The following is a 23,970-nucleotide window of genomic DNA, read 5'->3' as shown; positions in this document are numbered from 1 at the left end:
GCTTAGTCCCCTCCCTATATGCAACGTCATCCCCAGATGCCTCTTGTGACCTTCCTGACTTCCTGGGTCCCTTTGTGCAGCACTGACCCAGACCCCTCCTTCCAATGTCTGAGCCTGACTTCCTAGGTCACATACTCTTGTCTATGCGTCATTCCCAGATGCCTCCTTCCTGTATCCAATCCTAGCCTCCTACGTCACTCCCTCCCCCTTGGTGTGCTAAACTCAGACAGCCCCTTCTGGTATCTGACCCTGCAATCATTGGCTAGTAGTGGGCTGGGGAGGAGGGGCTAGGTAGGTACTTAGGAACAAGCGTGGTCAGATCACACGTGCTCTCTCCCCTGGCTCCTGCCCTGTTGCTCTGGCCTTGCTGCTTGGGCTTGCTATAATGGTTTGCTGTGTTGGCCTCTGAATAAAGCTCTGGTGTTGGCACCTCCCGATGGCTCATCTCTGTGTGGTGATCCGGCTGAGGACTGAAGACCCAGGTGTGGGTAAGACTCTGGTAGTGTGCTTCTTATAAGAGAAGTGGGTACTGGCGCACGGCTGGCAGAAGGTCGGCGTGCGGCCAGTACAATATACATATATGTGTGTGTGTGTGTATATATATATATATATATCTTATTATTTTCCCCACTCAACTAGTGTATGGGGCTGTGTATGACTTTGGTTTTTGTATCCCTTATATTGCTCAGCACAGACCTCAGTTCAATTCTGGGAGTTGGTACAGCATGCCGTTCTCTTTCCCACCTTCTGCCCCTCCCCCACATACACTTTTCCTTCCTAGGAAGAGTAGGCAGAAATGACTGAAGAGCTATACTCCTGGTCCTTCTTAATGGCTAACAATCTTCTACCACCTGTGTAGTAGATAGAGCAGTAGATTTGGAGTCAAGCAGACCTGGGAAATGTCTCCTCAGACACTTGGTAGTTGTGTAACTCAGGACGAATTACTTAACCTCTTTGGGCCTCAGTTCCCTCATCTGTAAAATGAAGGGCTTGTATTCAATAGCCTCTAGTGTCTCTTACAGCTCTAAATCTGTGATACTTTGGTTCCTATATTAACCAGTCACTAACCACATAAGAGCTGACTTTTCCCAACTCCCTCCTTCTTTCTCATCTCCATTTTCCTCAACCCTGCCCCATCCATCTCACACTCCAACCCTGCTCCATACCTTCCACTGTGCCCTCTGGAATTCCAGTTGTATAATGAACAATCTTTGCTTCCATTCTGGACCTTTTTCTCTCACACTCCTTCCATCTACTAACCCTCAGTGAGATCTGGTTTCTCCTTCTCCCAAATCCCTCCACTCTAACAACACTTCTGTGTCTATCTTCTCATGAGATTAATTATCACCTCAATGCTGATGTTTCACAGATCTATATATCCAGCCCAAATCTCTTCCCTGAGCTTTAAATCTATACTATTGGACATTTCAAACTAGATGCCTCAAACTCACCATGTCCAAACAGAACTTACGATCTTCACTCCAAACCCACTCCTCTTCCAAATTGCGCTCTCTGTTGAAGGCACCACCATTCTGCCAGTCTTTCAGGATCATAATTTCAGTGTTATCCTGAACTCTCTACTCTCCTTATGCCCACACATCAAATAAGTCACCAAATCTTGTTGTTTATAGTTCCATGACATCTCTTGTCACCACCATAGTTCAGGACATTTTGCTTCTTACCTAGATTATCGCAATAATCTCCTAATGGGTGTCCCTGATTCAAGCCTTTCCCCATCCATCCATTATCCACACTGCTGCTGAATTTAATATCTCAGTTTCCTACTCAATAAACTCTAGTAGCTCACTGTCACATCTAGGGTAAAAAACAACAGCACCAACAAAATCCACTATTTAACTTTTAGGGTACCTCGGTTGCCCAGTAGATAGATTGCTGGGCCTGGGGTCAGGAAGACTCATCTTCCTGAGTTCAAATCTGGCCTCAGACACTTACTTGCTCTGGGCTAGTAAGTCTCTGGGTAAGTTACTTTACCCTGTTTGCCTTAGTTTCCTTATCTGTAAAATGAACTGGAGAAGGAAATGGCAAACCACTCCAGGCAGTGTCTTTGCCAAGAAAACCCCAAATGGGGTCACAAAGAGTCAGACACGACTGAGGAACAACAACATTTAGCTTTTAAAGCCTTTCACAGCCTGGCCACAGCCTGTCTTTTCAGCCTTATTGCACATCACTTCCTATCCTGCCCTCTTTGATCCAGCCCCGTTGTCTTTCTCTCTGTTCTTTGTGTGCCACACTCTATCTCCTATCTGGTGCCTGTGCACTGTCAGGCTCTTCTGCTTCATAGCCCCTTTTCTCCTTCAAGATAGAGCTCAAAAACCATCTTCCTTCAACGTATGCATTGAAACTCCCTCATATGCCCTAACCTCCCAGTACCCTGACTTACTCCTCCACCCTGCCATAGGATACAAAGACATGGTCATACTCTTGATCTTGTCATCACCCACAAATGTTCCACATCCATGCTTATGGGCTCTGAAATTCCTTTATCTGATAATTATCTGTTGTCTTAACACCTCTCTTATTGATCTTCCCAGCCTCTCTCCCTTCTATCACAGCATATTGCTTTAGCCCATTTCTATATATTTGTCATATTACAACTTGTATTTTAACCTTTGTGTTTTGTCCTCCGAGATAGTTTATCAGCTCCTTCAAGACAGGGTCTAGGACTTGTTTCATTGGCGTATCCCCAGCACCCATCACAGTGCTGTGAATAGAGTATATATTTAATACATAAATGTTTATCGAATGCAATTGAAAGCTGTACAGAGGTGATAAAAAAAATCTGATCAGTAAGCTTTAAGCATGCTTATTTATATTTTTTTTCAATCAGGATATCCTATGTGATCAGCTGAAGACTTTCAGTGTGTGTGTAGGTTCTTACCCTCTTGTTAAAATTGCTTCTTCATAAGCATTTGGAAAGGGTTCAGATCCTGGTACCCTCTGATTTGTGGGTGAGACATTGGCAGAGAGCTTATGGTGAACCTTTCAGGGCAATATCTCCTGAATCATTGCCTAAATTTTGGATTTGCCTGTTTAGCATCATAGAATGTCAGAGATGGAAGAGACTTTAGGAAACTCAGTGGGCATTCAAGCTGCTGGACCCCACTTCCTGTCCTCATCACTCACCTGAGGACCCCAGTGATTCACTTGTCCTTTGTGCCTTCTTCTCTGTTTTCAACATTGGGAGAGGTTAAGATTTGCCTTCGCCTGCCTCAGGGTCTTTGTGAGGAATAGTTTTAGAATTGTTCAGCTAGAGATCTCAGTGATCGAGATGAAGAAATTTATCTTATTGCCATGACATTTCTTATACAGTTGCGAGGAATGATCACCACCACCACATACACCCACACTCACACACACATATACACACATACATACAAAACCACATATGCATGCCTATGAAGAAAAATTAACCAGTGTTTATCCTTCCTGCAAAGAAAAGATTGTTTTGAAGCATAAAATCTCAGAGCAGAAGGAAGGTCAAGAGTATTGTAGTGCCCCCTGAAGCAAGAATCCCCTTTAACACATCCTCAACAGGTGGTCTTCCCCTCTCCCCTTGAACACCTTTAGTGACACAAAACTCACTAACTCACAAAACATCCCATACCATTGTTTTTATTATTATTATTGTTGTTGTTGTTGTTGTTTATTGTCTGGCTCTTGCTGTTAGGAAGTTTCATCTTATAGTGAGCTGAAATCACAATCTGAAATGTTCATTCTAAACTACCAATTTGGAGATGGAATCATAGTAACACAGACCTTAGGTATAGAAGACCTCAGGAGCTGCCTGATCCAGCCCCTTCATTTTACAGCTGGGTAAACTGAGACTCAGAGAAGTTGTGACTTGCTTAAGGTCACCCAAGTAATGAATGGCAAGAGGCACGTTTTAAACGTAGGTCTTCTAACCCCAGAGCCAATGCTGTTTCCAGTGGACTTAGCACAACTTCTTGGCTGCCAGACCACTGTGATGTATGCCTCTTCTGGCCCTAAAGACTTCTTGCTTTGGGGACCTAAAACCCAATAACTATCATACCATGCATACGTCATGCATATAGATTAAGTCTTATTGGAAGTGGTAATGGAAGGGGCCCTACTGGATCATCATCTATTGAATGAAAGAATAGGTCTTCAGCCTTTGGTTAGTGTTCTAACCGTCCACCTACCGCTCAAGAAAGACTGAAGTGCTCATGAAGGCATTTTCTGCCCTCTGTCTGCAAATGAGACTCAGATGGACCGGAGTGAGTCCGAGGTTGTTGTGGGGGAGCAGGGGGAGGTAAGAGAGAATATCTCAGTACAATGAACAGCAGTGAGGAGGTTTTGCAGTATGGCTTATCCTGCTCTACAGTTCTCTTCCTCCTGGCGTCCATCCAGTTCTCAGCATGCGTATAAAAAGCTTGGGATGATTCTATTCCTGAGGTGATGACAGTTCTTTCTAGGAGAAGGGGCCTGGCTGAGTTTCATAAACTAAAGCCAGAAAAGGCAGAGTGTCTTTTCTGTGGAAGAAGGAGAATTAGACTTAAAGTGAGGACCTAGGTTTGAATCTTGGCTCTCCCATTTAAGCTGTGTGACCTTAGACAAGTCATGTATTCTCTCTGAGCCTCCTTTTCCTCAGCTGTACTTTTTCTGTTTCCCTCTCTGGGTTTTTGTGAGAAATTAAATGAGGTAATCCATGTAAGTTTCTTTGTAAACTCTAATAAAAGGTAAGCCCTATAAGCCCTTTGTAAGCCCTATATAATCATCAGCCATTTATAATGAGGATTTAAGGGAAGAGGCCAGAAGGGATTGTGAAGGACTGGCCTCAGCAGGGCAGTGGTGCCCACCTGGTGCTATAGTTTTCCTGGGTTACTCTCACACAGAGGTACAGAAGAAAGGACCTGGCCTAAGGATGGTACTGTAGATTCTGTGCCTCAGTTTCAGATGGAGCTGGAAAATCTTTGGTGAAATCTGATGGATAGGTATGTCTCCTCAGGTGGCATGGATGCCCACCAGCTGCTCTCAGGCTTGGATATTGTTATTGGAGTGGAAAGTGCCAGTTGTGGATTTCTTGGTCTCTCTTACCCACATCCTCCTCATTTCCACCCCCCCTTTTCCTCTCTGCTTTGCTGACTGGCACCATGGCTAAGAGATTCAGAAATTGCCTGTCTTGGATTGTAGTGGCTATTCACATTGTATTTAGTTTGCTCAAGTCAGCTGGGGCGTCTTCCGTGTGGAACTCCATGTTTCACTGCTACTTGGAGGACCAGTTGTGGTTTTGTATATAATTAGCACATTGAGCTTACTGCCCCAACTTTTCTGAGCTCAATGACACTGAATTCATAGGGCAAGACTGGCTTCTGCCTGTACAAATCTTGCCAATGTGCTGCCTGGCATCCAGAGTAGAGAGGTGCCAGATGTAAAGCCCATAGCTGGAATGAGGACATACTTGGCTCCATCTGCCATATGCTTAGAGATTGGCTTATATCCTGTGAGCAGGCCTGCCCAGCTGGCTTTTGGAACCTAGAAGAAGAGGCACACAGAACATTATAGGAGGGCAGGAAAGTGAGTTGGGAAAGAACAGAGTGGGTGGAAGGAGATCAGCTGTTGAGAAGGAGCCTCTTGGCTCTGGGATGGCTGTAGTTAAGTTGCCAGGCCAATAGAGCAGGTGGAAAGATTAAGGTGGAGGATGGGCTGCTGTGGGAAGACACAGAGTATTAAGGAGCCAAGATCATGAACCCGCCAGGATGTTCCTGCTGTGGGCTTGACAGATGGTGGCTTTGCTGTTCACTGCAGCCGTCTTACATGCAGAGCCAAACACAGAGTTGAGAGCCAGGTAGCAATTATCTTTTCCCAACATCTTTTCCTATCACTTGAGGGTTAAGGAAGGAAACAGAGGGGCCAATGAGTCTCTTGTCAGATGTGACCCCTGGGTCAGCACCATTGCCTATTGCTATCAAGGCTTGTTTCTTAGCTACTCTTAGAGGGTAGCGTTTGTCCAAAATACAATTTAGGAATCTGGCCCTGAAGATGAGTGTGGAGGGCAGAAGAGAGAGAAGGGGATGGTAGCCAAGTTAGGAGTAAATCCTTGGAAGATGAAACAAGAATCAACAAGTATTTATTGAGCATCCACTATGTACCAGGCACTCTACTCTATTAGGTGCTGGGTCTACAAAGACAAAAATAAAACAGCCCCTGACCTCAAAGAGCATATATCTCATTGGAAATAGGATGGGGGGAACAAAATGCACACCAAAAACTGTATCAAAATATATTCATGTAGCAGGGTGTTGGATTGGAGCACTTCCCGTGGAGCTGGATATGCGTGATTTGGCTCCACGAAGAGGTACTTGCATTCATCCCCCTCCCTACAGACAGAATTCACATGAAATTATTTCTAGGAAAGAGAACAAATAACTGCGGACATCAGGCCTCATATAGGAAGTTATCACCTAAACTGCAAGAGGAAACTAGGGGTCCCAAGAGGCAGAGCCAAGGAGGGACAGATTCCAGATAGTGAGGATAACTGGGCAAGGCGAAAAAAACAGGAGATAGAAAGGTGTGTACTGGGAAAAGCAAATTGGTTGATTTAGCTGGCACAGAAAGTATGTGAGGGGTAGGAGTAGTTAATGAGTGATTGATCATGAAATCTAACCAGATATTCCATAGCATATTGAGACTGTAGTAGTAGTAGTAGTAGTAGTAGTAGTAGTAGTAGTAGTAAACATTTATATAGCGCCTTAAGGCTTGCAAAGTATTTCACATCTATTATCTCACTTAATCCTCACAACAGCCCTATGATATAGGTGCTATTATTATTAACCCTATTTTACAGAGGAGAAAACTGAGGCTGAGACAGGTTAATTGACTTGCTCAGGGTCACACAACTAGTAAGTGTCTAAGACAGATCTTGATTCCAAGTCCAATGTTCTCTCTGGTGTGCCATATTGCCTCTCAACTTAAAGAACTGTCTTTCTACTCTTCACAGTCATCCTAACTCAAGGCCTGTTTTTTGACTTTCAGATGAAACAGACTAAATAAAATAAATAGGCTGGCCCTTGACCTTTGGCTCTGATCTGCTGAGTGCTTGAAGTTACTGTTTTTCATTTTGAGATGGAGTTTGCTTCATCAATGGCAGAGCAGTCTTAGAGCCTTAGGCATCAGAAAGATGAGGTCAGAATTTAGCAACTGAGGTATATAAGAATCACAAAGTCTGCAAAATGTTGAGTTCTGTGCTGTTCCTTTTTGAAAAAGACTGTTTATTTGAAGCTCGGATCATTTCAGGTGTTACAAAAGAACGAGATATACATGGCAGCACTTCATTTATCTGAAGATCATTTATCTGTAACCTCAATGTTCAGAACATTCAGAAAAAATAGTTCTGAATAGCTTAAAAAAAGAGGTTGCAGAGTCTAAGCTGTTGTACCAGGTTTCAGGGGCTTATTTTTAGAGGATATAGAAGTGATCAAGCAGTCTGTTCTTTCCGCAGCATTTATTAGCAAATGCTTTCAAAAAGAATGGTTATGTTTTGTTTTGTTTTGTTTTTGCTTAGGCAGTTGGGGTTAAGTGACTTGCCCAAGGTCACACAGCTAGTAAGTGTCAAGTGTTTGGTCTGAGGCCGGATTTGAGCTCAGGTCCTCCTAACTTCAGGGCCGGTGCTCTATCCACTGCGCCACCTAGCTGCCCCAAAGAATGGTTATGTTGTAGATTTGTCAGAAAAATGAAAAAAAAAATCATCGCAAAACACATATCTTGGTAAAGTTTTTTGAAGTTAGTTCATTCATTCAACAATCATTAATCTAATGCCTACCATATGCCCATGTTATACTAGGCATTGGGGATACAAAAATAAAAACAGTCCCTACCCTCAAGGAGCTTACGTTCCAGGGGGGGTAAACAACATGCACACAGATGAGTAAATACAAAAATATCCAAACTAAATACAAGTATTGACTTAGGAGAGGCCCCTAAAAAGAAGGGCTTGTATAGGAGGTGGCACTTTGAGCTTAGCCTAGAAAAGAACATCCAAGAGATGGAAGTGAAGGTGGAGAGTATTCCAAGTGGAAAGAACAGCCTGAGCAAAGGCATAGAACCAAGAGATAGAATCGTGTGTAGAAGACGCCAAATTGGTCAGTTTGAATGGATCAAAGGATGTTATGGGGAATCAAATCAGTCTAGAAAAAATATAGTTGAAGCAAGATTTTGAAGGCTTTACATATCAGAGTGCTTTATGGTTTATCCTAGTGGCAATAGAGAACCCCTGGATCTTCTCGAGTAAGGAAATGACTTGGTCAGACCTGCTTTAGGAATGTCAGTTTGGTATGTCTGTGGAGGATGAGAGAGAGAAGAGACTAGAAGCAGAGAGAATGATGAGAAGGCTATTATAGTAATTGACATGAAAGGTGGTAAAAAATCTGCCCCTAGAGAAGGGAACAGATGCACCCCGGTGGTGGAATCAATAAGGCTTGGTAACTGGTTGGATATGAGGAATGAATGAAAGCAAAGAGTCAAAGATGACTCCTAAGTTGTGAACCTGGGTGACCACGGTTCATAGTTCTTGACAGGGAAAGTGAAGAGGAATGATTGGTATTTATGGAAAGGTGAGTTTTGTTTGGGACATGTTGAGTTTGAGACACCTGTGGGACATCCAGGGGGAGGTATACATCAGATTGTTGGTCATGTGGGACTGGTACTTGGGATGAAGGTTGACTATATAGATTTGGGAGTACTCTGCATAAAGAGGATAGTTGAGCCATTGGGAGTTCAATGGGATCAATGAGAGAGTGTGTAGAGAAAGAAGAGAAGTGGACCCAGGACAGAGCTTTGGGGAGCTCAGTGGGTTAGGAGGTGTTGACTTAAAGGAGCCTGAGGAAGGACAGATAGGAGAGAAACAAAGAAAGAATAGTATGATAAAACCTAGGGAGCAGAGAACATCCGGAAGGGAGTCAACAGTGTTACTGAAGAGAGACCTAAAAGGATGAAGAATAAGCAAAGAACACTGGATTTAGTTAGTAACTCGGAAAGCACTATTAACTTTATGGAGAGCGATTGGGTAAAGGAGTTGGAAGTTGGACTACAAGAGTTGGGACCTGAGAGAGGTATGAGAAAATGGCAGCAATAAGTATAAACATCTTTTTCTAGGAATTTCGTCTATGCCCTCTATCTCTCAGTTTATAAGGAGGGACAAATGATATAATAGGTAACTAGGTAGTGTAGTTAGCAGAGTGCTGGACTTGGAGTCAAGAAAACCTGAGTTAGAATCCCATTTTACACACTTACCAGCTATGTGACCCTGGGCAAGTCTTTCCCAGCCTCAGTTTCCTCATCTTCAAAATGGGGAAGTCACAAGGTTGTTGTGAGTCTCAAATGAGATAGTATATTTAATGCACATTGCAAAGCTTAAAGCACTGTATAGGTGAAAGTGGTTAGGAAGGTAATAAAGCACTGTACATTTGTATGGTGTGGTTTAGGCTGTCACAAGTGCTGCTGAGAGGACTTCCCAGGACCAGCAGAGGACACAATTCAGGAATCTTGTGTTGTCCCGCTTAGGGTGTTAGGGTGAAGTAAGGTAAAGAAGCAGCCTTAGGTGGAACAAGAAATCTAAGTTTATTCAAGGGTCTTATCTATTACATCACATCTGGCTTGCCTGGAAACTTGCTTACTTTACGTAGATTGCAGTTAGTGTACAGACCCTTGAAGGCTGGGAAGAAATGTGAAGCGTGGCTACATGTGTTCAAATACTGCCTTAAAATTTATTGTTTATGTGACCATACACAACAGGCCTAATCTCTGTGAGCCTCAGTTTCCTCATCTATAAAGTGGGGATATTACTGCCTACAATATTTGCCACACAGGGATGTTGTGAGAACCAAATAAGATATTGTACGTAAAAGTACTTTGTGAACCTTAAAGCATGATATGAATGTCAGTTATCGTTATTATTATTATTATTATTATTATCATTATTTCACAGCCTTATTTGATAACACGATGCAGAATTTATGGGCCATTTACGTTGACCCTCTGGTATTTTTTTTTTTTTTTGCATTTGCTGACACAGAATCACCCCTTAGCTTAGATCCTGATTTTTGATCCACCTGCAAGCCATCAGAAGGCACAAGTCACTACCTCAGAACACTGCTGATTTGAGGCCCTGTGGTCAGGTTCCCTAGTGGGGCACTGTGTACATCCTCTGCCCTGCTTGAGCTCTCTACTCTGGGATGACCCTGACGGAAGGCTGGGGAGTACTAGCAGAACCTTAGCTCGGAACACTGTGTCTCAGCAGTAGGGCCCATTAGAAGTGAAATGTTCTTAGTGGGGCATTTTATTTGCACACTCCAGTAGAGTGGACACTAAAAGGGTTTTCTAACGCTTCATGGGCTGCTAATTTCCTCAGTGACCCTTTTTGTTGGGACCTGACCCCAGCCAGAGGCTCTGTGCGATGAATGCCAGCGCCTGACACAGAACCTGGGCGAGGGGTGACAATGAGGCCTCTATTGGCTTTAATCAGGCTCCAGTTGCATCTTAAGAACAGGGGGAATTTGTGTGGCTCTCAAAAGCCCTGGGTGGCGCAATAATGGAGGCCCCCGGGTCTCCCATGGAGGCCAAGGCAGCCCACGGACAGCAGCTAAAGGATTCTTGAAGCAGGAGGGAGGTGGGAGGTGTCAGGCGGGCAAGCAGGCGGGGGCTCCTTTGTCAAAAGGGTCTCTTTAGAAAACCAGGCCTGCTCTGAATGCCTCCCAAGCTCTATTGGGCGGCCCGATCGGGCCTGACAGATGGATATCACAGGCACACTGCTTATTCAGGGAGCTGGAGCCTCCCTGCCCCTGCCCCCGCCTGCCTATTCATCACCAGGCTAATTAGTTTTTGTCTGTGCTCTCTCCTCCCCTGCAGACTGTGATTCCTACTGCAAGGCCTCCAAAGGGAAGCTGAAGATTAACATGAAAAAGTATTGCAAGAAGGACTATGGTGAGTCACAGTGTTTCTCTCCTAGGGAAGAAAAAAAGTGCAAGCATATGGGGGGAGGGGGCAAGGAAGGAAGGGAGAAGGAGGGAGGGAGGGAGAGAGATAGAAAGGGAGAGGGGCAGCGAGGGAGAGAGGGGGGAGGCAGAAAGGGAGGGAGTGTGAGGGAGAGAGAGAGAGAGGGAGAGTGTGTTAGTAAGAGAGAGTGTGTGCGTGGGTTCCTGCATGTGTACATGTGAAGGTCTGTATGCCCGTGATGGGGACAGACACATTCACTTGGTGGGCATTAGGTGCTTTTGGGGCACCCCAGAATTTCTGTGCAGCTCTTTTGAGATTGCAGAATTTCTTTCTCCAGACACTAGGGAAGGACTTGAAGGGACCTGATCCTACAAGGTCCCCTTTCCCTCTGGTGGGTCACAGGTATGCAGAGCAATCTGGACCATAGGGCTGAGACTCTCCCCACCATACCACTCTGCCCTTGAGCACTTCCCCCTGAATTTAGGCTGTATGGTACTCATGTGTTTAGAGGTTTCCCCAGAACTTCCTGCGTCTGGTGGTCCAAACCACTGACCAATGCGGAGTAGTAGAAAGAGTTCTGGACCTGAATCCATAGTCCTCAATTCCCATTCTATTTCTATCGTAACTTGTTTTATCTCAGAAAAATCACTTTATTTCTGTGGGCCTCTGTGTTCACATCTGTAAAATGAGGAAGTTGGACTAGATGAGTCCCTGAGGTAGGTCTCTTCTAGCTTTGATACTATGTAATTACTATGTAATTATAATTATAATTATAATTGACACTGTATAATTCTATGATCCTGACACAATCCCTGTAGAGAAAAGACCTGATGCTGGGGGGGAAAGAATACTGGATTTGGAGCCCAAAGACCTAGTTTGAATCCCAGCTAACCTAGGGCAAATCATTAAGCTTCGCTAGGCCTCAGTTTCTTCATTTGTAAAGCAAGGAGGCTGGACTGGCTGGCCTTTGAGCCCTCTTCCACTTGTAGGATCCTGTGATCCTGAAGGATTGAGGTGATCTCTGAGGTCCCCTCCTACAATGACATCCTGTATGATCCCATGAATCTCCTGTTTTGCAGTGGATACAGAGGATAAGGAAAGGTTCATAGATCATGGATTTAAGATCAGAAGGAAACTTGGAGACCATCTAGTCCAGCCCTTTCATTTTAAAGAGGAGGAAACAGAGGCTAAGGCCGCTGTCTGTAGCCACACTAAGTGTCAGAGGCAAGATTCCAAGCCAGATCTTCCTGGCTCCCAGTCAGGCATTGTAGCCACTCAATCAAGAAGCTTCTTACTCAGGCCAATCATTCCATCCCTTATCATTTAGAAGAATCCTCCAACACTTCAAGTCCAAGCTGGACTGAAGTAGACTGAGGTTTCTTCTGAGAGGCTGAAGATAAGCACAACTACAGCCAGGTCCCTCCCCTGCCTTCCTTTGCTTCTGTTCTCCTCCTTTAATTATTGGAAGCCCAATACTGCCCAGCATTGTACTAGTCACTCTGGGAAGCAAGGTAGAAGAGAGAGAATGGAAAACAAGACTGCTTGGCTTTCAGGAACCCTTAATTTTAGCCAGAAGAATAAAATATATAGATATATCTATGTGTGTGTGTGTGTGTGTGTGTATACATATATATATGTATACAAATACACACACACACAACTGTGGATAAAGCCTGGGCCTAGAATCAGGAAGACTTGAATTCACATTTGGCCTCAGAAACTTACTAGCACTGGACAAGTCACCTATTATCTATTTGCCTCAGTGTCCTCATCTATAAAATGGGGATAATAGTAACACCTACCTCCCAGGGTTGTTAGGAGGATCATATGAAATAGTAATTATAAAGCATTCAGCACAGTGTGATTATATGCATTTAGTTAGTACTAAGGGCAGATACCCCAAGAGAGTGACTAGAGTGAGGGGGCCTATTTAGCAAATCTTACTGGGGGACAGGGACCATGAAAGAACTGATGAACATTGACTGAGAAGAGGAAAAGGGAAAGCATTTAGAATTACGCCAAGAAAAGCCATAGAATATTAGCACTTGAATAGATCTATGAGGTCATCTAGTCTATACATTTTATACAGAAGGAAGCTGATACATAGAGAAGGGGAGGGACTTTCCCAGTATCCCAGAGTCGAGTGGCACCTGGGTCTCCTGATTCCTAGACTGGTGCTGCCCCTTATTGTACCATATGTGTGTGATGACTGTCAGATAGTCACCCCTACCAGAATCAAGGATTCAATGCTAGAAAGTATAGTAAGGAGAATTTAAATTCAGTCCAAAAAGTCAAGATTAACCCTGTTTCCTGACTGGCCTCTTGCAGCATGAAACTCAGGATCCAATTCCTCATAGAACCTTTTACATTGGTCTTCCCCCAAGACTCAGACACAAGAAAAAGTGGTGACTTTTCTGGCTGACAAATCAAGCCAGCTGTGTCTCTGGGCTTCAGGCTAACTTAGAAACCTGGATTCTAGATTCCTGGAGAAGATGGCATCCTCCCCTTCTAAGCCTCAAACTTTACAAAGTAGGTACCTCAGTCCTTGCTATTCTGGTTATCTTCCTTTCATCTTTCCCCTTCTGGTATAAGGAATCCCATTTTACCCCTGCTAGAAGTCGTGACCATAATCCCAATCAGCTGGTGCAGGATAGAGCCAAAAGCTCAGTCCAAGGCCACGAAGACAAAAGGAAGGAGTATGTGAGTTGGGAAAAGGAGAGAGAAAGGAAGCAAAGGAAAAAGGAGGCTAAAGGAGATGGAGAAAGGAGATAGTGCAGGATGGAGAGAAAGTAGAGGGAGGGGAAGGAGAAAGAGAGATAGGGAAAGAGAGAGAAGGAGGAAAGGAAACCTGTCAGCACCCAGGCCAGGTGGCCTAATTGTTCAGCATCCCTAGTCCACACACACCCCTCCACCAAGATTTTCAGCAGCCCCTCACCCCACCCCAGCTGGGACCCAGATGTCTGGCAGCCCTACCATGTAACCCAGGGCCTCTGTTTTGCTGTTGACCCAGACCCCAGATCCTGACTGAGTCAGCTGCTTAAAGCACAAGATTTTTATTTGAAAAAAAGGACTCAGAACCATGAAATAAATGACGGTGCCCAAAGGAACCCACAGGAATTCAGGAAACTAAAACAACTTAAAAAATCTTACCCAGGTTTTATTCTTTTGTGGGTTTGTTTTTGTTTTGTTTTGTTTTTTATATTTAAGCAGAGTGGGATACAGCTAAAGCAAACAGACCAAATCTTCTCATTCAGCAGCCCAGACCAGTCTCCTAAACAACAGAGATAAAGCCAATTGACAGCTTTTGAATGTCAGTTCCAAAGTTGTAGCCATAGGCATGTAAGTTCAAGTTATCTCCAAGTTCAAATAAATTCCGAAAAGCTCAGGCTCATTTCTTCACGCAGACAGTGCAAAACCTTCAGACTTCCATGGGAAAAATAAACCTTTATTTCAAAACAAACTTTGAAGTTGTTTAAAGAAAAAAGAAGAGCTATTTGCTGAGCCCATGCTGAAACAGTGGGAAAAGGCTGTAAGGTTATTCTGAAATACTCTTCTGGAGAGCTTCTTGGCATCTGCAGAGATTGTGAGAAGACCTTCTCCCTCCTTCCTTCCCCTCCTCCTCTCCAGCCCCTGCCATCCCACTGCCTTAGGAATAAATAAGAAAATAATCAAGTCTGAAGTTGCCCTAGCTAATTCTTCTGTGTTACTGGTCTGGTCTGGTCTTTTGGAACTCGGGGGAAGCGCTTCAAACCTGTAGTTGCTGTGAATTCCTCAGTGACCCCTGTATGGGTATGCTTCTGGGTTACAGTTTGCAATTCTGTAAGGTGGACATCAGCTTGAGCGCAAGAACCATAATGGATACTTGGCATTATATCACTTCTGGGAAAAGTGGTGGTATTGATTGCAAACCTTAAAAAGTCAGTTTACGCAGAAGTAATTTTTTGTTGTTTGTTTGTTTTTGGAGGCAATCAGGGTTAAGTGATTTGCCTAGGGTCACACAGCTAGTAAGTGTCTGAGGCTGTATTTGAACTCAGGTCTTCCTGACTCCAGGGCCAGTGCTCTATCTGCTGTACCACCAAGCTGTTCCTGCAGAAGCAGTTTACAGGTCATCTAACCCATTCATTCTTCTGATTCCTTCATCATTCCTGACTTCTTCATCATCTAGTCCAGCAGTTCCCAACATTTTTGTTCCTTTGAACAAAAAAAAAATGTGGTCGAAACCCCAGAGCAATTTAACATACTATTCGTAATATTCTATTAGATTTATTCCTTATGTGCTTCCTGTAGTTACAATGATAAATTTTGCCCCCAAAAGTTCCAAATTAAAATTTACATTATGTAGTTATCATTGCAAAATATAAAATTTTATTCTACCTATAATTATGAAAACTCTAAATGTAGTTATAAAACTAATTATAAAATAATTACAAATATTTTATGTGGGATATTCTGTAATGATTAAAAGAAATATTTTAGCAAGACCTCATATGTTTACTATTATCTACAATACTTCAAATTACATTTATCTATTTTACTAATTTCATTGAATATATGTGTGTATTATATATAAAAAAAATTTTAATGAAATAATTTAGATCTTGGAAGAGAATTAACATAATGCAATAGTCAAAATACTTTGTTGGACTTTTATTTGACTTTTTAAAATTTGGACTTTTTTTTATTTGAACAAAGCTTTGCAATATATTATTTAATACCATAGTCTTAAATCTGGTTCTGCACTGTTTATTCTGTATTTTGATTCAAAGCAAGAATAAAGTGAAAATATTTGCTCACACAAATGCGATGAAAATGATAGAAGCATCTTACAAGCTCTCTTTCTCTGAGAGACAGAAAATAATTTTTAAAAATTTTGACCAGCCAACCAATCAATGGAAATGAATAGCTACTTATGATATGAAATATTTACTTTTCTATTGGCTAGTGACAAGTCCTATATTAAGTTTCAGTTGCATGTTTTACAACTGAATATTCATTTTTAACAATAAAAATATTCATTTTTATATATCTAAATATAAATTAATCTTTGTAAAGGAAGAATCTCTCTAGATGTTACTTTTTTCTCTTCTAGTACCAGCTCACTGACTATATTCTAACAGAATATGAATATGAATAATATGAATTACCAACTGACCGATGTTCCCGACTAATCCATTTGAAAAGCCACCAGAGAGAAGGATATCTGCCAAACAGTAACATAAGTGGAAGATAAGTTAAAATCAGAAAGTGGCCTTGCTAGTGCATTAAGAGGCAATGTTAAGTTTGTTTCTGCAGAGTGTTTGTAAGAGTCCATGGTGGTTTCAGGATGGTTTGCAATGTGGATTCCCAGCAATCCTAGTTTTCAAATGGCCTGACATTTGTACTGTAAGAACATAAATGTCATTAACGTCTTGACCACATGATTACACAGCTAATGAAGTATGATTTCAAGGAGACAGAGAGAAATGGGTAAGCCACTGTGATGCAGTATACAGAGTGAAAATTAGGGTATGCACATGTATCTGCCCATCAGTTGTGAATCATTTTGCAAACCTCAAGGCAGTTTGTAAACAATTTGATGACAAGCTGAGAAACTGCAAGAACACATTTTGCTAAGTGAAAATAGTGACAGTCATTGCAGAAACAAACATATAATGCTTCAAACATACAAATGCTTGTCACAAAAGAAAAATATATTTGTCACCTAATTGGGCAATTATTTACTCCTTAAAGTCCATTAAAGAATTTTAAATGTGGGGGCAACTAGGTGGTGCAGTGGATAGAGCACCGGCCCTCGAGTCAGGAGGACCTGAGTTCAAATCTGGCCTCAAACACTTGACACTTACTAGCTGTGTGACCCTGGGCAAGTCACTTAACCCCATTGCCTAACCAAAAAAAAAACCAAAAACCCACTTTAAAAAAAAAGAATTTTAAATGTGAACCTGTTAGACTATTTTCACAAAACCCCAAGGGACTCTCAAATCACTAAATGGGAACCACTGATCCACTGATCTAGTTCAGTTTTATTGAGGAGGAAACTGAGAAACAGGTAATTTGCCTAAAAGTCATATCGGGGCAGCTAGATGGTGCAGTGGATAGAGTACTCAGCCTGGAGTCAGTAAGACTCATTTTCCTGAGTTCAAATCTGGCCTCAAACACTTACTAGCTGTGTGGTCCTAAGCAAGCCACTTAACCATGTTTGCCTCAGTTTCCTTATCTGTAAAATGAGCTGGAGAAGGAAATGGCAAAACGCTTCAGTATCTGCCAAGAAAACCTCAAATAGCGTTACAAAGAGTCAGACATGACTGAAAAACAACTCAACAGCAAAAAAAAAAAATCATATAGGTAACATATAGCTGAGTTGAGATCAGAGTCCTTTGGCTCCAAATCCAGTGGATTTCATGTTTCATATCATGGTTTCTGTTATAACTTGCTACCTACCTTATCACTGCTTCCATTAATAAGGCAGAGAGATGTCCTGTCTCCCCAAATTGCACTCACCTGTCCTTTGTGATTCTTCTCCTACCTCAGTATTGTTCTCAGCTCACTGTAACCTGATTTTGCCTGCATAGAAATAAGACGTAGGGGAAAGAGAGAAGAGTACATAGTGTAATTTGCCCTGCCACACATCATCTATGGGATGTTCCTACTCTTGCGTCTGTCCTGAGTATATCAAGGCAAGAGTGCCTTTGCACGGAATATCCTGAGTGTCTAGATTCCTTACCTCTACCTCTTGGAATCCTTATTTTTTTATTTCCTTTAAGACTTATATTAAGTCAAGAGTCAGGAAATGTGAAGAGAAGAGACCCCATGGATATGGACACAGGTTGGTTAGCAGCCCAGATAGGTCTCTCCTCTCCTGTTAGTCTATATCTGCAGTGAGAATACAACTGGATTTTGAGGGGAGGAAGGGACCAGTGTCAGTAAGAGCAGTCCTGAAGTGTAGGCAAGCAAAGGATGTCACTAAGAAGGAACCATGAAGGGGCAGCTAGGTGGTGCAGTGGATAGAGCACAGGCCCTGGAGTCAGGAGTACCTGAGTTCAAATCCGGCCTCAGACACATAACACTTACTATCTGTGTGACCTTGGGCAAGTCACTTAACCTCATTGCCTAGGCAAAAAAAAAAAAAAAGAAAAGAAAAAAAGAAGGAACCATGAAGTGTGAGAAGGGAAGGGGATCTGCCAGGCACTCAAATGCTTTAAAAATATTATTTCATTTGATCCTCAATAATAATGATCCGGGCACTGTGCTCAAATGCTTTAAAAATATTATCTCATTTGATCCACAATAATTTGATCCATAATAATCCTATGAGATAGATGTCATTATGATCCCAATTTTACAGTTGAGGAAACAGAGGTAGACAGAGAGGTTAAGTCACTTGCTCAGGGTCATACAGCTAGAAAATACCTGAGAACAGATTTGAACTCAGATCTTCCTGGCTCCAGGTCTAGTGCTCTATCAGCTGAGCCACCCATCTGCCTTTAAGGCAGAAAGGTGAAAGGTGGAAAGAACCTTAAAAGTCGTTTAGTCCAATCCTCTTATTTAATGGTCTATGAAGCTGTGGCCCAGAGATGGCAAGTGACTTGTACAAAGTCACATGGTCACTAATTTACAGAAATATAACCCATTTGTCCTGTCTCCTAGTCTAGTGGTTTTTTTTCCACTATTCTTGGATTGGGGGGTTGCATTGTTGGTGGGAGTCACTATGCATCTTCTCTTCTGCTCACTAGACTGTTGGAACCCAAGTGCCACATCATTGCTGTGCTTCAGATATCCTTTTGAACTCCCATCCATACTTTGAAGCTCAACTCAGATGCCAATTTTTTTTTTTTTTTTTGCTTTTTGATGAGGCAGTCAGGGTTAAGTGACTTTCCCAGGGTCACACAGCTAGTAAGTATCAAGTGCCTGAGGTAGGATTTGAACTCAGGTCCTCCTGACTCCAAGGCCAGGGCTATATCCACTGTGCCACCTAGCTGCCCCTTGAATGCCAATTTTCAATAAGCTTACCCTGATGTCCTCCCTCATCCCATTTGTGACAACCTTTGATCTCTAGTCCATTTATTACATAATGCTGGATATCTGTCACTCTCTCATCTCTGGGCCTTTGTACTATCTTGAATATTTAGAATGTTCTTCCCTCCTCGCTTCTGCCTCTTGGAATCCTTGGTTTTGCATTTCCTTCAAGACTCATCTTAAGTACCTCATTCTGCAGGAAGGCCCACCCAACTGCCAATGCCACCCTCCCCAAAGTCACCTTGTATCTACTGTGTGTGTGTGTGTGTGTGTGTGTGTGAGAGAGAGAGAGAGAGAGAGATCTACACATATATACGTATTGGGGTGACTTTGGCCCATATACTTTGGGGCACCCTGCATGGTGAACATAATAACCCACCCCCTTCACTATATACTGTCTCCTTTCCTCTATATCAGGACCCAGTGGGGCAGCTAGGTGGTGCAGTGGATAGAGCACTGGCCCTGGAGTCAGGAGGACCTGAGTTCAAATCCAGCCTCAGACACATAACACTTACTGGCTGTGTGACCCTGGGCAAGTCACTTAATCCCATTGCCTAGCAAAAAAAAACAAAAAACAAAAAAAAAAAAACAACAACAACATATCAGCACCCAACCTTCCTTATTATTAGCCAATTTATTCTCTCCCACCTTGATTCTGTGGGATTGATTTGATATCAGGCTCTGACAATGTCTAACCCACTTGACTAAAGGTTGGCGAAAGAAAAAACCTTTTGGACCCTGTTCTAACCTCCGTATAAGTCTCTATATGGCCAAAACTCTGGATCAACTTTTCACCTGAGGATGGCCCATTCCAGTGCTATCTCTTCGTCTGCCCAAGCTGTTTCTGGTCATGGTTATATGCTGAATGAACTTACTTGTTTGACCCACTTCCTGTCTCTGAAGTTTTTGCTGCTTTTTTTTTTTTAGGCAATTGGGGTTAAGTGACTTGCCCAGGGTTACATAGCTAGTAAGTGTGAAGTGTTTGGTCTGAGGCTGGATTTGAACTCAGGTCCTCCTGACTTCAGGGCCGGTGCTCTATCCACTGCGCCACCTAGTTGCCCCATTTTTTGCTGCTTTCTAAGTGGCTTTTGGGAATCCCTCTAGACATATCCAACCTGGGGCAGGTAATTCCCCTCCCTGTGACCTCATAGGCAGAGTCAGTAGGAGATGGCGCACATATACACGTATGTGTATATAATAATAATATATTGTTTTTTCTGGTTCCTATGCTCTTTGAACATTTTTGTTGCTGTCTAGTCTGACATTCTGTCTATGGGGTTTTCTTGGCAGAGATGCTGAAGTGGCTTGTCATTTCCTTCTCCAGTTCATTTTACAGGTGAGGAAACTGAGGCAAACAGGGTGAATTGACTTGCCCAGGGCCACACAGCTAGAATGTATCTGAGGCCAGATTTGAACTCAGGAAGATGCATCTTCCTACTCCAGGCCCTGTACTGTATCCACTGTGCTACCCAGCTGCCCTCCTTGAACACAGGAATCATTTAATTCTTTGGTTTGTGTCCCCACCCCCACACAGGTGCTTAATAAATGCTTGCTTGATTGTGTCAGGTTCCTGGTTCCCAAGACTTAAACTTTGAGCATTACTTGACCTTTCTGTCAAGTAATCAACCAAAAATTTATTTTAATACTTGTTGTCAGTAAGTCACAACCATTCATTAAGGTGCACACACTGTATTAAGCACTGAGGATAAAAAGAAAGGCAAAAACATGGTCCCTGCCTTCAAGAGGCTCACAGTCCGTGTGTGTGTGCCTGCATGTGCTTTCATGCACTTATGTTCCAATCAGGGAGATAACATGCAAACAACTCTGTGTAAAGGAGAAATAAACAGTATAAATGGGAGATGATCTCCAAAGGAAGGCACTAGCAGGTGGTTGGGAGTAGGTGGGAGACCAGGAAAGATCTCTTTCAGCAGGTGATCATTAAGCTGATAAACTCAAAGGAGGCAGAGGTGAGGAAGAAGAACATTCCAGGCAGCCTGAAAGACGCAGTGTCCTGTGTGAGGAATACCTGGCAGGCCAGTGTAGGCCAGCTGGATATCAGAGAGGAGGTGAGCAAAGCATAAGAGCCCAGGAATGGTAGGAATGCGTCTGTGAAGGACCTTAAACACCAAAAAGAGGATTTTATCTTTGATCCTGCAGCTAATAAGGATCCACCGAAGCAGGGTCCAAGAATCAGTGAGGAACTATGCAAGAAACAGCAAATTTGAAAAATGTCCCTTCTACCTCCATAGAATTTACCACTCATCTGAGGACACTAGGCATAAACATTAGAGAGATTAAGTAAGAGTTTCAGCTATTGTATGTTATTGTTCAGTCATTTTAGTCACTCATTGTGACCCTATTTGAAGTTTTCTTGGCCAAGATAGTAGAGTGGGGACAGCTAGGTGGTACAGTGGATAAAGCACCAGCCCTGAAGTCAGGAGGACCTGAGTTCAAATCTGGCTTCAGACCAAACAAGTTACTTAACTCTAATTGCCTAAAATAATAAAAAATAATAAAAAAAAAGGTAGTGGAGTAGTTTGCCATTTCCTTCTCTAGCTCATTTTACAGATAAGGAACTGAGGCAAACAGGGTTAAGTGACTTGCCCAGGGTCACACAGCTGGTAAGTGACTGAGTGACTGAGGCCATATTTGAACTCAGGACAATGAGTCTTCCTGACTTCAGGCCTGCCACTCCTCTGTGCCACCTCACTGCCCCATCTATCGTGTAATACATTGTAAATTAAGACAATTAAGACAGACAACACCAATTGCTGGAGTTCAAGGTAGGGACAAATTACCATCTCAGAGTTCATGATAGATAAACATGTTAGACATTGTCTGAAGTGCATCTCAGATTTTGGGAAAGTGGATTTAACATTTCTCAGCGGAAGAATATATGAGATCCCACGTCTGAAGATTCTGCAGGATAATTTGGCCCAAGATGGATGGGATACTCTCAAGAACAAAATTCTAACCACACAGACAGAAATAATTCCAATAAGAGGAAAAGGTAGTATTTATAGGATCATAGATTCAGAGCCCAACCCTCTCTTTGATGCCTGAAAAAAAACTGACACCTAGAAAGGTGCCCAGGATCACACAGTAGCAGAGCCAGGATTTGAGCTAAGGTCCCCAACTCTAAATTCAGCTCTCTTTCCACTATTTCCATGTAGCATTTAATGAGACATATGTAAATTCACATCCAAGAATGAAGTAGGAAGGAAATGTAGGTAGTAGAGGGTGAAAACAAGAGAATGCCATAATCCTGTAGCTATCAGGAATACTGAAACACATACTAGCTGAAACTTGTGGTTAATCAGAGGGACAAAAAGAGTTTTGTTTTGTTTTGTTTTTTAGGGTGAGAGCCATAGGATTATTAGAGAAAGGATAGCACCACTAGTGAGGTCAGTGTGAGAATTGAGAAAGGGGAGAGGACAGAACTACTCAACTCATATTATACTTGGGTTTTCTCAATCAAGGAAAATTATTTTTGGACAGGAAAGTATAGAACAAAAATGTGAATTGAAACACAAGATAAGTGAGGGAATAGTGAGGAACTTCTTGTCTGTCCTTAATGAATTTAGGCTACCAGGCCCAAATGAAATAAATCCCAAAATTATAAACGTGATTTGAAAGCTGCTCTCTGGGATCTTTGAAAAATCATAGGGAATGACAGAGATTATTCAGGACCAGAGAAGAGCAAATATCTTTATTTTCAAAAAGAAATTGCAGTGGAAGCTGAGAGACAAGAGACTTTTGCTGAGAGGGAGATCCTCAAATTCAACAAGTACAAAACAAAATTCATCCTCTTCCCTCCCATCTAAACATGGCCTTTATCTAAACTTCCCTATATCTGTTGAAGGCTCCACCATCCTTCCAATCACTTGGAAGTGATTGGATTTCCTTGACACGGTGATATCCTTGACTGCTTGCTTCACCTATCCCACATATCCAACCAACTGCCAAATTGTGGTATTTCTATTGCCATGACATTTCTTATATCTGTCTCTTCTCCACTCACGTAGCCCACATTGTGTACCTCATCACTTCTCTCCTTGATGGTTATTAATAGATAGGCCTCCTAATACACATGCCTACCTGAAATGTCTTCCTAATCCAGGCCATTATCCATCCACACAGCTGCCAAAATGATTTTCCTAAATTGGAGATCTGACCTTGTCACCCTTAACCCCCTCAAAAGACTCCAGTATCCTTGTAACCTTCTAGGAACACATATAAACTACCAGTTTGTCTTTAAAACCCTGGCCCCAACATACTTTTCCAACCCTGATTATATATGACTCGCCTTTGAAATATAGTCCAGCCAAATTGATCTTCTTATCTCCCAACTCTGTGCCTTTGCTTTGGCAATATGCACCATATCTAACAATAAGATGAAATTTTAAAAAATATAAAGTTCTATACCTGGGTTTCACACATCAACTATATAAGCATTGGATTGAGAAGATATAATGGAAAAATTGTTTATGTGAAACAGAACTGAGGGTTTTAATGGACTGCAAGTTCAGTGTGAGTCACCAGAGTGCCATGACAGCCAAAAAAGCTGATGTAATATTAGTCCATATTAACAGGATCATAGTATTCAGACCAAGAAAGGTGATAACCTTAATGTGCCCTGTGCTGGGCACAGAGCATGGGAGGGAAGATAGTTTTGTTTTGGACTTGGTGAATTTGAAGCCCCCTCCAAAAAAAAAATATCTCTTATCTCCCATTTCCATTGCAGTTCCCCCTTTTGAAAACCTCTGGAGTATCATCTTCTGTTCTGGATACCACATTTAGAAGGACGTTGACAAACTGGAGCACATTCAGAGAAATGTAACCAAGATAGTGAGGGGACTTAACATCTCATGTCATAGGATGATAATTTGAAGGAAGTAAGCATATTTAAAATGGAGCACAAAAGATTTCAGGGGAGGGGTAAGGAGGAGACTTGGAAACTATATTCAGGGATTAAGTGGTATACTG

General features: G+C 42.5%; 1 protein-coding gene across 1 annotated transcript in view; it reads left to right on the top strand.

Annotated features, from left to right (window-relative positions):
* The window catches only part of NTN1 (netrin 1), a 400,398-nt gene that overhangs the window by 328,956 nt on the left and 47,472 nt on the right, over window positions 1-23,970 (top strand). The window contains exon 6 of the mRNA XM_027857194.1: window positions 10,885-10,959. Coding sequence (XP_027712995.1) covers window positions 10,885-10,959 — 75 coding nt within the window. The remainder of the gene's footprint in view (window positions 1-10,884; window positions 10,960-23,970) is intronic.

This window comes from Vombatus ursinus, unplaced genomic scaffold, assembly GCF_900497805.2.
Source record: "Vombatus ursinus unplaced genomic scaffold, bare-nosed wombat genome assembly UNPS02011916.1, whole genome shotgun sequence".
Classification (NCBI taxonomy): domain Eukaryota; kingdom Metazoa; phylum Chordata; class Mammalia; order Diprotodontia; family Vombatidae; genus Vombatus; species Vombatus ursinus.
Note: the sequence above shows the minus strand (reverse complement) of the source record. Positions and strands in the feature narration are given on the sequence as shown.